This window comes from Melospiza melodia, chromosome 4 (genome assembly GCF_035770615.1).
Source record: "Melospiza melodia melodia isolate bMelMel2 chromosome 4, bMelMel2.pri, whole genome shotgun sequence".
Lineage (NCBI taxonomy): Eukaryota > Metazoa > Chordata > Aves > Passeriformes > Passerellidae > Melospiza > Melospiza melodia.
This window is the reverse complement of record NC_086197.1, coordinates 7,816,687-7,831,025: the sequence shown is the minus strand read 5'-3', so window position 1 is coordinate 7,831,025 and position 14,339 is coordinate 7,816,687. Positions and strand designations below refer to the sequence as shown.

The 14,339-nt window shown below is 39.5% G+C and overlaps 1 protein-coding gene across 1 annotated transcript; it reads right to left on the bottom strand.

Moving 5' to 3' along the window:
* Positions 1-836: 836 nt before the first annotated feature.
* Positions 837-13,244, bottom strand: HSPA14 (heat shock protein family A (Hsp70) member 14). Its single transcript, XM_063153758.1, has 14 exons — positions 13,175-13,244; positions 12,937-13,017; positions 12,755-12,837; positions 10,952-11,000; positions 10,092-10,185; positions 9,873-9,963; positions 8,665-8,769; positions 7,922-8,083; positions 7,370-7,525; positions 6,074-6,176; positions 4,330-4,542; positions 3,736-3,909; positions 2,824-2,894; positions 837-1,475 (listed from the first exon to the last, which is right to left on the bottom strand). Exons 1-14 carry the CDS (start codon positions 13,229-13,231, stop codon positions 1,397-1,399), a joined length of 1,518 nt encoding a protein of 505 aa, XP_063009828.1. The 5' UTR covers positions 13,232-13,244; the 3' UTR covers positions 837-1,396.
* Between the last annotated feature and the right edge of the window lie 1,095 nt (positions 13,245-14,339).

Here is a 14,339-nt window from a genome sequence, read left to right as displayed (position 1 = left end):
CCGCCTCTGCCGTGAGGGGCCCCCGCAGGGACGGGGCCGGAGAGCGGCTGAAAGGGAGCGGGACAGAGTTAAAGCCGTTTTGCTTTTGTTCTTGCTGAGCTCTGCAGTGCCTGGGACAGGCGGGGAAGCGCGAGGCAGCTTCTTTCCCGCGGCCCTCAGCTGCAGAGCTGAAAAGAACCTCGGAGAAATGGTCCCGGCCTTACCCTCACTCCTCAGACGCGGTGTTAACTATTAATGTAGCTTCGGCAGAATCACAGAATCGATAAGTTTACAAAAGGCCTCTGAGATCATCAAGTCCCACCTATGACCAAACACCATCGTGACAACCAGACCAGGCACTGAGTGCCACGTCCAGGCCTTCCTTAAACGCCTCAGGGTGTTAATTAAACACTCACTACCTCCCTCGGGCAGCCCATTCCAATGTCTAATCACCTTTAATGGGAAGAAATTCCTCCCATTGTCCCACCCAAACCTCCCCTGCCACAGCTGAGTTAGTAACCTCTTTTCCTGAGGCTCTTTTTCCTAGGGAACCACTACAGGAAGGTTCCTAGCAGGCAGGTAATGGAATACAACGCTCTGCAAACCCAGACTGGGATCCCTTGCTGTGTTCTCTAATTCTTGAGGCTCCTCTGTGACACTTTCAGTGTTTTACAAGGTAACACACTGTTGTAAGCATTGATTGTTGTCCCTTAGCTGCACTTTAGGCTGAGACCCTCAAATTCCATAACCACACTTGCCTGCTCCATCTCGTCACTGAAAAAACTTGCCAGCTTACACCCACACAAATGTATGACAATACAGATTTAAAACCACACATTATGGAGATTGTCAGGATCTGCATAAAAAAATGTATTTTTAATAACATATAAATAAGCACACTTAACTATTACATTTCTCAGGTAATATGACAAAACCATTTTACAGAAAAAATATTTTGAAAAAAAAAATTCATCTGCTCAAGAGGCCAGCACAAATGGGCTTCACCTTCATGGTTTTGGGCAATATCATGACCACACAGGATTCTGGTATAAAATGAGTGGATTTTCACCAGTCTCCTTCTCAGGTTCAAAGCTATACTACTGAAGCCACAGATGCACTGGCTGAATGGATACAAGACCTGATTAGTCAAGAAAAATCTTCAAACTATGTAATATGCTTGTTCCTGAACCACAATTTGTGTTTTGCATTTTGTAAACCAAGTGCTGATAATTCAACGATCTGCCGTTCACATGTCTTGACTAACGTTTTGTACCACACTCTAAACAGACTTGGTGGCATTTTAGTTTATTACAGTCCTCTAAGAATCATGAGAAACATCACAGAGAGTCACTGCTTTGGTAGGAAAGGCAGTAAGAGACAAAAATCAAGTTAGAAAAATGTTGCCTTCCAAAGTGGCCTATGATGCCACTTCAACAGTGATGATTTCACACTTTCCAGTATCTTGATCTGTGCAGGTGACATGCAAGGACCCATCCCTAGATAAAAGAGAGTTATGTTTAGGATTATCTCAACACCACACTTACTGCATGTGCCAGAGAGGATAAGCAACAATCTTCACACAGAGGGAAGGATGATAGATCAGCATCAAAATATCCAGGGACAAACATGCTTCAACACAGATTAAATGGGTTTATGAAATTAAGTTTAACTTAGTCATTGTTTTTATATCAACTTCTTGCCCTTAAAGCACCTATCTTCTCTACATATGTTGAAATTAATCGAAGAACACATTTAAATATTGCAATTTAATTTATTTTGTACAGGTTTCTAAATAAAATATGTGGTAATATTATTCAAAATATTCCTTGTGAGAGCTGACTAAGAGCAGTGGATTGATAAACATGGCTCATCATAGCACAAGAACTTGACTTTTGAAGTGTAAATAGTCTTTAAACTCAAAGGATCTCCTTCAACAAGGAAAAGCTTAATTGTCAAAACCCAAGACTTTAGAAACAATATTTGTACCTAAATTTAGACTTTAGAAACAATATTTGTACCTAAATTTAGACTTTAGAAACAATATTTGTACCTAAATTTATTTTGTGTGACTGTATGCCTTACTTCAGCTAGGCGTACAGTCACACAAAATAAATTTAGGTACAAATAGATGTTCCCTACTGAACTTCCTCTCTCTTTTACACTCAAATATTCCTTAAACCTCCTTCCAAACTATGATGATTTTCTGCATGACAGAGTTGCATCTATAATTCCCAAAATGTTTTCCTTATCAGTGTTAAGTATAAATCTCTGTATGACAAACCAGGCATTTTGGGTGAGGTCTATTAACAGGCATTAATACACCTGACAGATTATTTTCAGGATAAGAAAATTAAGTATTTTGAAACTTAAATAGCAAGTAGAAGGCCCTGTTTCTCTGTTTAACAACCCTGCTCTGTCCTGAAAGGACAGAGCCACTGCAAATTCTACAATCCTTCATCACTAAAAAAGACAAAACCCCCTTCAGTTTTTCCCAAGAGTGTGGGCATTCAGCAAAGCTCCCCAACCCACTTCCAGAGCAAGTCTCAGATCCTGACTGCTCTCATGCATGGTCAAACTGATCAACGGTTCAGAAGTTGCTAAAAATGATCTACACAATTGCATTAAGCTTTGCTTCTTTAAGAATCAAACAATGACAGCACCAAAGGTACTGCAGAAAACCCACATTTCTACAGAATTTACTCCTGCTAGGACTGTACAGCCCTGTAACCAAAAAATGCTGAAATTTCTCAAAGAAATAAAATTAAATACCCTGTAACAGGAGCAAAGACTGTTTGCAGAAGTGTGACATAGAAGGGTAAACAGTAGAACAAGGGTTTTGGGTACCTTTTCATTGTGAGAACTGTTAGTATATCATGTAGGCCATCCTCCTTTTTATCTAAATCCTGGAGTACAATCTATTAAAAAAAGAGAAAGTTTGATTATAGTCGGTTCATGTTCTTGTTCAGCACTTCAAGGGAAGTGACACAACAGCTAAGATGTGAAAATTCATGCAGTTTAGCTATTTGCACTATTGTTTTTGTGTTTTGGTTCAAGATGTATCCCTGAGATAGTGAAGTACCACTCCCACAGCATCTTTTAGAATCAGTACTGTAATTATTAGGTAACATCCCTTCCCTACCCCCTTTAAAGATATTTGGGCAGAATTAAGGTGGAATAACAATCTTCTTAAATATTCCATCAATTTCAGACACATCTGCCCCTTCCCTGATGCTTTTCAAGGAAAGCACATCATAACTGTTTACAAAAAAGCTGTGTTCTCTCTGTAGGCTGATTCCTAAACAACAACTTTAAACCCTCACTTGACAAAAACATTTCATTTAACCACTATGATAAACCAAATTCAGTATTTAATAACAATGTCCAATCTAGGGAGATCAAAAAGTAATCAACACATTAGCTATACCATTTCCTTCATCAGTTTTATTTTTAAAATGTTCAAGGATCTGTGTATGACTGGAATACTGGTAAAGATTTCTCATCCCAGGTGATCTTATTACAGTAGTGCCACGTGTCAAACCCTGACAACCATTTAGGAATTCAAAAGGGAAACTTCAGTACTTTACAAAGTACTTCAATATTTTGCATGTCCAGAAGAATAATTAAAAGACCAATACCAAAGGGATGCATGTCACTGTAATTTCCTAACAATACATTTTGGTATTGGTGGAACTGATTTCCATTTTTTTTCCCCGGGAGGCTGCTGTTAAAAGTGCACAGGAGTGTGCACACACTCACCTGTGCAAATTTCTCTTCTTCATTCGTGGGACTCTTGCCCAATGACTCATAGAGCTCAAGGCACACAGAGGAAATGTTCCCAGGAGCATGCAGGGTGTGCTGCCTTCGAGCTGGCAGTGGTGTCCCTGATGGAAACAGCACTGTGAATTTGTCAGCCCCTGACTCGTCTACTCCCTTAAAAAAGAAAAAAAAATATTATAGTTCATGTTTTTCTTTAAGTGCTTCATTGAGCTGGAAGTGTCACAACAATGCTCCACAAGAAAAGAAGTCCAAGCTTCATTCCCTCTCTCACATTTACCATCCAAGCAAGTAAAACCCTGACATTCCTACAAATGAGAAGTCCAGCTATTGCAACATAGGAAAGATACAATCTATCTCCCCTTAAAATCAGTTTTTCCTGTCAATTTTTTATCAATAAACCTAAGTTACCATGATAACTTACCAGTGGTAACCTAAGTTACCACTGCTAATCTATAGCAAATCTGTGGAAGTAAGAACAAACCAATGCTGTTTCTCTAACATCAATCACACATAATCAGTGCTATATATTCACTGCAGCAGTAAAATTTCCTAATATTCTAATTTTAGCCTTACCTTAAGAAGAATATCTTTGGCAGAACACTCAATGAGTGCATCTTCTTCTAACAAGGTATTCTCTTTCCCTAGCAGAATTCCTGCCTCTATGGCTGCACCAATGGGAATAACTTCATCTGGAGGAATTGAATTCAGTAATTCCACAGTTGGGAAAATGTCTTTGATCAGCTGCTGTAGCTTTGGGATTCGAGCAGACCCACCACAAAGAACTACCTGGAAAACACATCATAATAATTTCAAATCTGTAGTCTGTGAAATAAAACTGACAGGTCACACCCTGCTGTGCAAAAATAAAAACTGCTCTGGGATATTTTATCATCTACAGTTGTTGAAATAAAAATTGATGTAATCTTTAGTTGACTTGATACTTATGCTTCTGAAATTAAAGGAAATACTATGTCTTTGAAAAGTTTCTCTTACAGCAAGAATCACCTAAATGAAGTAACACCTTGAAAATTGAAAACTTTGACATAAAAAGAACATAGGGTTCAAAAGGACTTCCAAAGGTGATCTAGTCCAAGCTCCTGGCCAGACCAGGCACAGTTACAACAGGCTGCTCAGGAGCTTTGCTGCACAGATACTGTATTCCACAGGGCCTTAATTCAGCATCTGATTTCCCTCATACTACACATTCCTTTCCTGGAATCTAACACTTCCCCATGCTGAACTTGTGCTGCTTGCCACCCACCTTTCCATCAAGCACCTTTAGGAAGGAGCAAGTCAGGTTTTATCCATAAATCCAAGTCTTATTACAGAGACTTTGTTGAAATCATCCAGATCTGGAAACAAAGTTAACTCCCACTTTTCCTCATGTAAAACATAAACCTAATTTACAACTCTGAAGTTGTTTATTTTTACATTTAAGATGTCCTACTGCCCTCCATCCAAAGAATTAAAGCCTGAAAGAGCCTGAAAGGCCACCTAAAAGCCACAGCCTCAGAAAACAAAAGCCATTCTTTGAACAGTGGCCTGGGATACTTCATTATCAATCAGAGAAAGTGAGATGTGACATGACACAACAAACACTAATTAAAAGTCTGAAACAGCACCAAGTGTCACTGAGAGCACCAGGCAGCTCCAGCTGCAGACCTGAGGAGCCAATTCTGGCAGCAATGAATGCAGCACCACTTGCCAAGCACAGGTAAAAAAGGGGGAGATGGATTTCCTGTCTTACACCAAGGCAAGAGAGACACAGATTAAACTACTGATGTCTGCTGCCTTGCTCACATCCTTGGGATTAAAGCACTCTCTGCTTTGGCACCTCCTGTGGTTCTTAAGCCAGCAAGGAGGAGCACAAGCACCAAGTGGACACTTAGTGATCTGTTCAACTTTAAGTCAAAACTTTGCCTTTCTTCAGAAGTGCCAGCAAACCCTGTCCAAAGCTCAATGAAGGCAGAACAAAGCCCAGAGACTGAACTTAAGGAAGGAACTCCTCAGCTTGAATTTGGGCAGTTACACAAACACACCAAATGGAGACAAATCCTCCCCACCACTCAATATGCAGCAGTAAAAACTTATACTTAACTTCAGACATTATACTTAACTTCTACCTTATACTTAACTTCAGACACCTGAAATAAAGCAAATACAGCAGTTCTAGAGATCCTGAATCTATAGACTTTGTGGGACCCCAGTCAAAACTGTTTAAATATATCCTGAAATAATCTCAGTCTGCAAGGAAAACAGGCCCCATAAGCATTGTTCTTGTGGAAATGTCCTACAGACACATGATTTCTATTATTACCTTATTAATGTCATCTGCTGTAAATCCAACTTGCTGCAAGAGTTTTTTAATTGCTTCTACACATTTACTAAAAAGTGAAGAACAGATAAGTTCAAATCTGGCCCTAAAAGAGAAAAATAAAACATTCAAAAAGGATCATGTCATCCATTACAGACAAGTACTTGAAATGGAAGGAGAATAATTTTTGGAATATACTTTAGTTCTCTAGCTGGTACTAAGGGATTTTAAAAAAAATCATATTTTCCCATTATTAATCTCCAAGCTATTTTATTGTTGTGGAAGTATCTGTGCTATTAGTTCCATCAACAACACCTACATGAATGCACATTCATTCTTCAGTGTACTCCAGAGAAAAAAACCCAGTATTGTTGTCTTGACAACACCAGTTTTGCTGTCTTGACTCATGCCAAAGAAATAAAGAAAAATTCTGGAACTGCTTCATGATCTGTAAAATGAATACAAGGACTCCATTTTTAGAGGCAAATCAAGCTGTATCCTGATTTTCACACAAGGAACAGATTAGGCAAATTAAAAAACAAACTTGTGCTTGCTTTTGTGTCTTTCAAGCCTGCAAAGGAAGTTCTACTCTGCATGAATACCACAAATCAAAGTCTGCAACACTGATCCACAGGACTGGCATCCTGATCCAAATGGAGCTGACCCCATTTACACAGTACTGCTTCTCACACTTTCAAACATGCTGTGCCTCATTTGAGCAGCTCCAACTGCTGCAGTTCTGGAATGGAAATTCTGTTTCATTTTGCTAAAGCTGCTGCTGCCTAGAAGAGCAATCAAAGTGAGCTAAAAATCTCAGTAAGAGATCATGCCAAGGGAAAAGAGACTGAGGAGGACACAGCAGTGGGAACAAAAAGACAGCAAATGTCTTTCTAGTCCAGCTCTCCCTGAGAAGCAACATCAGGACTTCCAGGACTCCTACCATTCTGGATCTCATTTTGACCAGGCCATCTTTTCTTTAAGGAAAGTACAACAAAAACAATAAGGGGAAGGAAACAGCCACCCTGATTCATTACAGACTCCCCTCCAATCAACAACCAGACTCTGAAGATGGGGTCTCACTGTGCCTTTTTGCACTTCCTTTTCTAACCATCAGGGCAACACTGTTACTGTGACTGCCCTGACCACAGACAGCAGCATAACAGAACCATCAACATGAAACAGCAGGTTTCCCTTCAATCTTACTTCCTTCTCTAAAATAAACACCCTCAGAAATCAAAGCTTATTGAGTATCCACAATACCACCTAGAAAAATTTCAGTAGCTTCAAGATCTGCCTTACCTGGACACATTGCAATCAAAATCCAATCCATCATACAATGAATCCACAAAACAGTTTGCACTTCCCAGGGTTGATAAAGAGTGTTTTGCAATATCAGCACTGTTCATTAACTTCATCATGGCTCTGGGATTTCCTCTAATATCATGTTTACAAGACCTATATTTAAAAAAAAAAAAGATGATACCAGTTTAAAAAGACAGGAATTTTGACTGGTAACTTTCTAAAAGGAAAGGTTAGAGCTCTTGCACTTTTTTTCTGTAAACATTTTTGTATTAACTACAATGCCACTACTGAAAATTTGCACACATCTGGACACAATAGAGTCCACAGCTGAGCCCTTACAGTTTAACACCAAATTGAGGCAACATCCACCCAAACTCAGGCATTTCCCAGCCTTCCTCCTCAGCCCCAAACAACTGACTGCTCCTTCAGCATCATCTTTACTTGAACCATTTCACTAACAGAGACTCTGCTAATTTTTTTTTTTAAAAGCAAGCACCACATAATGAAGATCCTGTCCTAACAGCAAAATGCTTGGAATTCAAATCTTACCTCTGAAATTCAGAAGCTAAGTGTTGTGCTAGAGCTTCTGTGAAGCAAACTCCTCCAATGCTGTCATCTGTGTTTGTAGCAAGCACACGATATATTCCACTGTTCACTTCTATGACTGTGATAGAAAGTGATGTTCCACCCAGTTTATACACCAGCACGTTGCTGTCACATTAAAAAATGTTGAAAGTAGCATTAATTTTGACACATTGTTAAGATTACCACCATGTACTGAAGGTTTTAATCAGACAAGAAATATATGAGAATGGTAAAGAAAGACCACACGAGAACAAAAATGTTCAAACTGACAGCAGTCTTTAGTATTTTGAATTGGAATCATTTATATATTCATAAAAATGAATATATTCAACCAGATGCACTTATTCAACCCAGGAGCTCTGCTTTAGTTCTTCCAGCCCATGTAAAATAATCCCATCTCCCACAATTAAAATGAGCTATGCCAAAATATGTTCAAAAAGGAATGCATTTTTCTTAAGCCAATCAGCTTATTAAACAGAAAGTTGGAAACTGGGGACAAATCTTTAAAGGCAATTCTCAAAATATAAAGATCAAAGCAAAGGGATTTAAATACACTACAAAGTTACAACTTCTAAATGCTTACTGTCTTGATTGAGAGAAAAAAGCAAAACAAGCCTCATGCTAAGGCAACATGGCATTCCCTCAGTTAAGATTTTTCAGTATTTAGGTACAGCAGCTTAAAAATAAGTAGAACATTAGGACTTTACCTTTTCCCAGTGGGTGAATCTTGGCCAATTCCATAAGCAAGGAGAGCTGCAGATGGTTCATGAATTAATCTCATAACATTGAACCCAGCAGCTGCAGCTGCTTCCCTGCAATGAGCCACAACAGCATTTCATTGTACTTTAGAGATCTCACTGCAGTCACACACTATTAAGATTTCACCTGAACTACATGTGCCATCTAATCAGACCTTGTTTACAGCATGGTATTACAAAACTGAGTGACTGAAAAAGTGCCAATAAGATCAGTTGCTACTCTGTTCTCCAAAGAATTGGATCTGCTGTGTGCTCACTGGCAAAGAAAACACTGATCTATCAGACTGCATAGCCCATACAAACTGCAAAATACCCCACAATTACACCCCACCCTAAATCAAACTTGGTAACTTATCTTCAGGAATGCTAATGAAATCCTTGATACATTATTTCAACAGGTAACAAAATTAATTTACCATGCCTCACTTGCAACATTTAACTTACATGTTTTCTTGAAATTTCAGTATCCCTGGGAATAGCCCACAACTGGTTCCCTCCACTTCGAAGTTACACCAGAGCAATAGAATGTTTCATTACAGACACTAAAATCCCCAGCTTGCTGTTTTCTGACCAATTTTCAGGTGTGCTTTATTTATTTCCTTCATGACAGTTAAACGTAAGGGCTTCTACATATCAGAAAGTAAAAACAGATGTTGCCATTGATGCTCAGCTTTAAGCATCTTATGTTTTCCTACTGAGGAACTGTCGGAGCAAAAGTGTTTCCAAACAGAATTTCCAAGTAGAAAACTGGTATGTATTCCAAATCTGCACTCTGACAAAGCAGAGCTCAAGAGATCATGTAACACCACTCTGGGGAGGATGGAGGGGAAATTATGGAGGAGACTGAGATGCTATTTGCACTTCAAAGGGGTCACTGAAGATCCTAATCTGAAATGAGGTTCTGTCCTTGATGAAATTGAAATTTCCCCTCATTTCAGTGATTCAGAACTTCCTTTTGGTCACATCACCAAATTCCATTCAAAGTTTCTCCACTCATGATTGAATCTCTTGCTTTCATATTTTCACAGTTTAAATAACATCCCAATATCTTGACTGATGCTCACAAGTTGAAGTCCAGCAGCAGAATTCCCACTGCTGGTCTCCCAGCCCATCTGCTTTAGGCACATAAAATAACAGAAAAACCTCAGTGCTCTTACCCAAGGGCATTCTTCTGATTCTCTCCAAAATCAAATGGCACAGTGACAACAACATCATTCACATCTGAGCCCAGTGCAGACTGGGCAGTCTCTGTTTGGAAACACAGGCACAGCAGGCTGATTAAAAACAAATAATGAAAAAAATATATGACATCTTAAAAAAAATAAAAGGACACCTTAAAAAGCTAAAACATGTCAATGAATTTAATTATTACATACCTTTCATTTTACTGAAAATTAGTTTTGCCACATCTTCTGGGTTAATAAGTTTGTTGTCTATTTCATACTGAAGTTTTCCATTCTTCTCAATCATCTGTAAGCAAAACCAACACACCTTTGTCAGACAGCAATTTGGTGAATAACAAAAAGTAATGTTTAATTTAGGCTCTGTTTAAAGTAAAAAGCACTGGACTGTGTAAACACTCCCTGCCTTAGCATTCTACTACAAGGGAATAAACACTTCCAACATGCTTATCAAAGACCTGCAGCATATGACAGACACAACAGGGACATTTAAGACTTTAAAGAGTCAAGATTCTCCCTTTCTATTAAATTTTCCTGAGTACAAAAGCAATGTTTAAAACATAAGTACACTCTTGGTTATATTCCATAAGAAAAAACACAACAATTTATAAAATCACACCAATATGAACAGCAGAAAAATCACCCATTTGTTACAAATTCCTTTTCCAGGATAATTTTTCTCCTGTTTTGCAAAATTTTCTAGCAACAAGGACAGTATTATGTAAATTAAATACTGAGATTAAATCAACTGGTTAAAGATGTTAATCACAAGGTGCTGCAACTCGAGTATCTTCCACCAGTCCTAACAAAAACCACAATGCTACTACTGAAATGCATTAGGATTCACCTGTTTGGAGGATGGCCAAGAGATAAAACATTTTCTGTTTTATAACTATATTATGCTGGCAGAACCCAGAACATGGTTATCAACTGGATAAAAACAGAAACATTCCACACAGCAGCAAAGGGACATCAAATGATGGGAGCTGATCACTACAGAACACAGATATGTATGGCCCAAACAAGAATAAAATTCTATAAATCATCATACTCACAGAACATTTGCTTTCTGCAATGTACTTCTTTGCCTGAGGGTCACCAGAGCTGTCCATAAAAATGCAAAATAACAAAATCAATCATGCATTCAAGGTTAATTGCACAAATGCATCTTGCTGATATTCCTTTTAACAGTTCTAACTCATCAAGCTGTACTTGAACCAAAAAATCCTGTTTTTATTCTGCAGTTACATTTATGGAGTAGAACAAAACCCAACAGTTCTGACTGGTGGCATTTTCCATTCTCCTTTTCTAAAACTTATGATTGAAAAAATACCTACTACTTACAGAAAAGGAAAAGCAAAACCCACACTGCTATCCCCCATGAACATTTATAAAAGATTTCAGCAAAGTTCTGCATCTGAGAAGTGCTGAGGAATACAGAATGGGCAACATCTTGACAGCTCCTCTCAATAAAAGGACTGTAACACACAGCTGGGTCATCACTAAGAAGTTTTTTCCCATCTCTGATGTTAACTCCAACCCAAGAGGTTTAGTTCTATTGTCACTGTAATTGCCAGTGCAAATTATCACAGCTCCTCCAACAGGAATCACAACAGGCACTAATCAACAGTTTCATTATTGCAATAGAAGCAACACAAAGTTTCATGCAAACAAAACCCCAGTGGATTTTACAGAAAAGCAATCAGCTGACAAAAAAATCATAGTTAAGAAACTTTATGTATGAAAAGCATATATGCAACTTGCTACTATATTTCACAACTTGAGATTTTCACAGACAAGTTGTGACTTAAAATTCATTTTTTCTTCTCTACTTTTCTATTTTCACAAGCATCTCTTTGCTGCTGGAGGAAAATACAGGCTGAGAAGCTCACAGTACCAACCTGGACTAGGGGACAGTGTCCCTCCCCATGGCAAGGGGCTTGGAAGGGAGGTGATCATTAAAATCCCTTCCAAACAAAACCCTTCAGTGACTCTATAATAACAGAATGATTTTTTATGACATGCTGTCAGGATTAGTGCTGAAACATGAAACCAGCTTTAAATGGGAAAAAAAGAGTGCAGTCACCACCCCTGGATGTGTTTAAGAAAACCCTGGATGTGGCACTCGGTGCCATGGTTTAGTTGAGGTTGTGAAAAACGTGTATTTTATGACTGGCATTTAGCAGATATTAAAATGAATATTATATGTGTTATGTTAGAAAATTATGCTGTGCTCAATCTCTTAAGTAGTGTGTTAAATATAGTTTTAGGTTATAACAAAATGTCAAAATAGAAACTATGCTATGTAAGGTACTTTTTTTAAAGAAAGGACTTGCAGGACACCTAAATCATTCAGAGAAAAAGAATTTATTGCCTTCTTATCAGGAGAAATGAACTTCTTCCCACTTTGCTCAGGCACGAAGATGCCAGTTAGGATTAAGAGGAAGAACTTGACACTGACCAGACAGAATCCTGTGTTTGAATGAAATTTATGCATCATGTATGAGATGTATGAATATGCAACAGGATGCTGTTTTTAAGGGTTAATCCTCTGTTAACGTGGGTCCTTTTTTGGGGCTTATTTTGCCCAGAAAAGGTACCCAGACATCTGTAAGTCTTTGTTTCTATTGTCTCATATTGTCCTAATCCAAACTGTCCAAATTATTATTACCCTAATTATTTTGCTATTTTTATAATCATTATCAATAAACTTTTTAAATTTTTAAAAACAAGTTATTAGCATTTTTTGCAAGGTGTTGGGGCATGGTTGCACTCCATGATCTTTAAGGTCCCTTCCAACCCAGTCACTCTGTACATTTTGTAATTCCTCATCGTCCCTTCCACGCCCATTCTCTTACCTTCTCCCAAGGATCTGCTTCACTTTCACGACAGTGTTGGAAATATTTCTGATCCTGCTTTGCTTCGCAGCTAAGCCAACAACCTGAGGGGAAAATAAACGAAAACAAAATGGAAAAGCTGAGTAGCAGGCAGAGCCACCAACTCCTCCTCCCCAGAGCACCCCGCGGAGGGGCAGCCTCACCTCCTCGCTCTCCGAGAACGCCACGACCGCGGGCGTGACCCTGTCCCCGGCGTCGTTGGCGACCACATCGGCGCGGCCATCCTGAGGGGAGAGAGATGGAGGGAAGCAGAGCCGTGAGCCTGTGGGGGCTGCACCGCCGAGGGGGGCCCCCGAACCGCCCTGACCGAGCTCCCCGAGGGCCCTGCCCCTGCCCAAGCCCCCCGAGCGGCGGCAGCCACGGCCCCGGCCCAGCCTTTACCTTGTACACGGCGGCGCACGCACAGGTGGCTCCCAGGTGCACTCCGATGGCCGCCATTACCCCTTCCCGCCCCGACGTGCCCCGCGCGGGCCCGCTCCCAGCCAATCCCGCGCCGCGCTGAGTCGTCGCCGGCGGAGCAGCCAATGAGAAAAAAGCACAGCGAGTGGCGTCATCGCGCATAGCAACGGGGGCAGACTGTTGCAGGTTTTGGCGGGAAGCGGCGCTGAGGCGGCTCCGTGAGGGATTGTGGAACCCGGGACAGCGGCGGCGATAAAATAGGAGATAAAGTGTTGGAACTAGAAAATAGAGAAATCAAAATAGACAGTCGAGATAAAAGCGGAGAAAGCAGGAGGTGTGCGTGTGGTTTATGTCGCTGGCGCCTCTCGCGGTTGTGAAAAATGAGTATTTTATGATTGGCTTTTCGCAAATATTAAAATGAATATTATATGTGTTGTGTTAGAAAGTTATGCTGTATTAATTCTCTTAAGTAGTGTGTTAAATATAGGTTTAGATGATGAAAAAAATGTTAAAATAGAAAGTATGCTATGTAAGATACTTTTTTAAAAGAAAGGACTCGCAGTGAGACAGCAGCCACAGGACGCCTGAGTCTTTCAGAGGAAAAGAATTTATTGCTCCATTATCAGAAGAAACAAACTTCCTACCTACCTCGGTCAGGCAGAACGATGCCGTCAGGATTAAGAGAAAGAAGTTGATGATGACCAGACAGAATCCTGTTTTTGAATGGAATTTATGCATCATGTATGAAGTGTATGAATATGCAACAGGCTATTGCTTTTAAGGGTAAATCCTTTGTTAACGTGAGTCCTTCTTCTGGCTTGTACTGCCCAGAAAAAGGTACCCAGACTGCCTTGTAACTCTTCGTTTTTATTGTCTCATATTGTCCTAATCCTAATAGTCTAAATTATTATTACTCTAATTATATTGCTGTTTTTATAACCATTTTATTACTATGAAACTTTTCAAATTTTAAAAACAAGCGATTGGCATTTTTCACACGGTTTAATTACTGGCAGTGAAGCGCATGGAGGGAGAGGTTGGAAATCACAGAACCTTTTCCATTGGGTTGTGTGAAAAACACCAATCGCTTGGTTTTAAAATTTTTAAAAGTTTCATAGTAATAAAATGGTTATAAAAATAGCAATAT

Excerpts from the sequence above, each read along its gene's own strand:
- HSPA14 (XM_063153758.1), bottom strand. The coding sequence starts at position 13,231 with ATGGCGGCCATCGGAGTGCACCTGGGAGCCACCTGTGCGTGCGCCGCC. Across the intron at positions 10,186-10,951 it reads TTGCAGAAAGCAAATGTTCT|ATGATTGAGAAGAATGGAAA; the intron begins GTGAGTATGATG and ends TTTTGCTTACAG. Across the intron at positions 3,910-4,329 it reads CCAAAGATATTCTTCTTAAG|GGAGTAGACGAGTCAGGGGC; the intron begins GTAAGGCTAAAA and ends TTCTTTTTTAAG.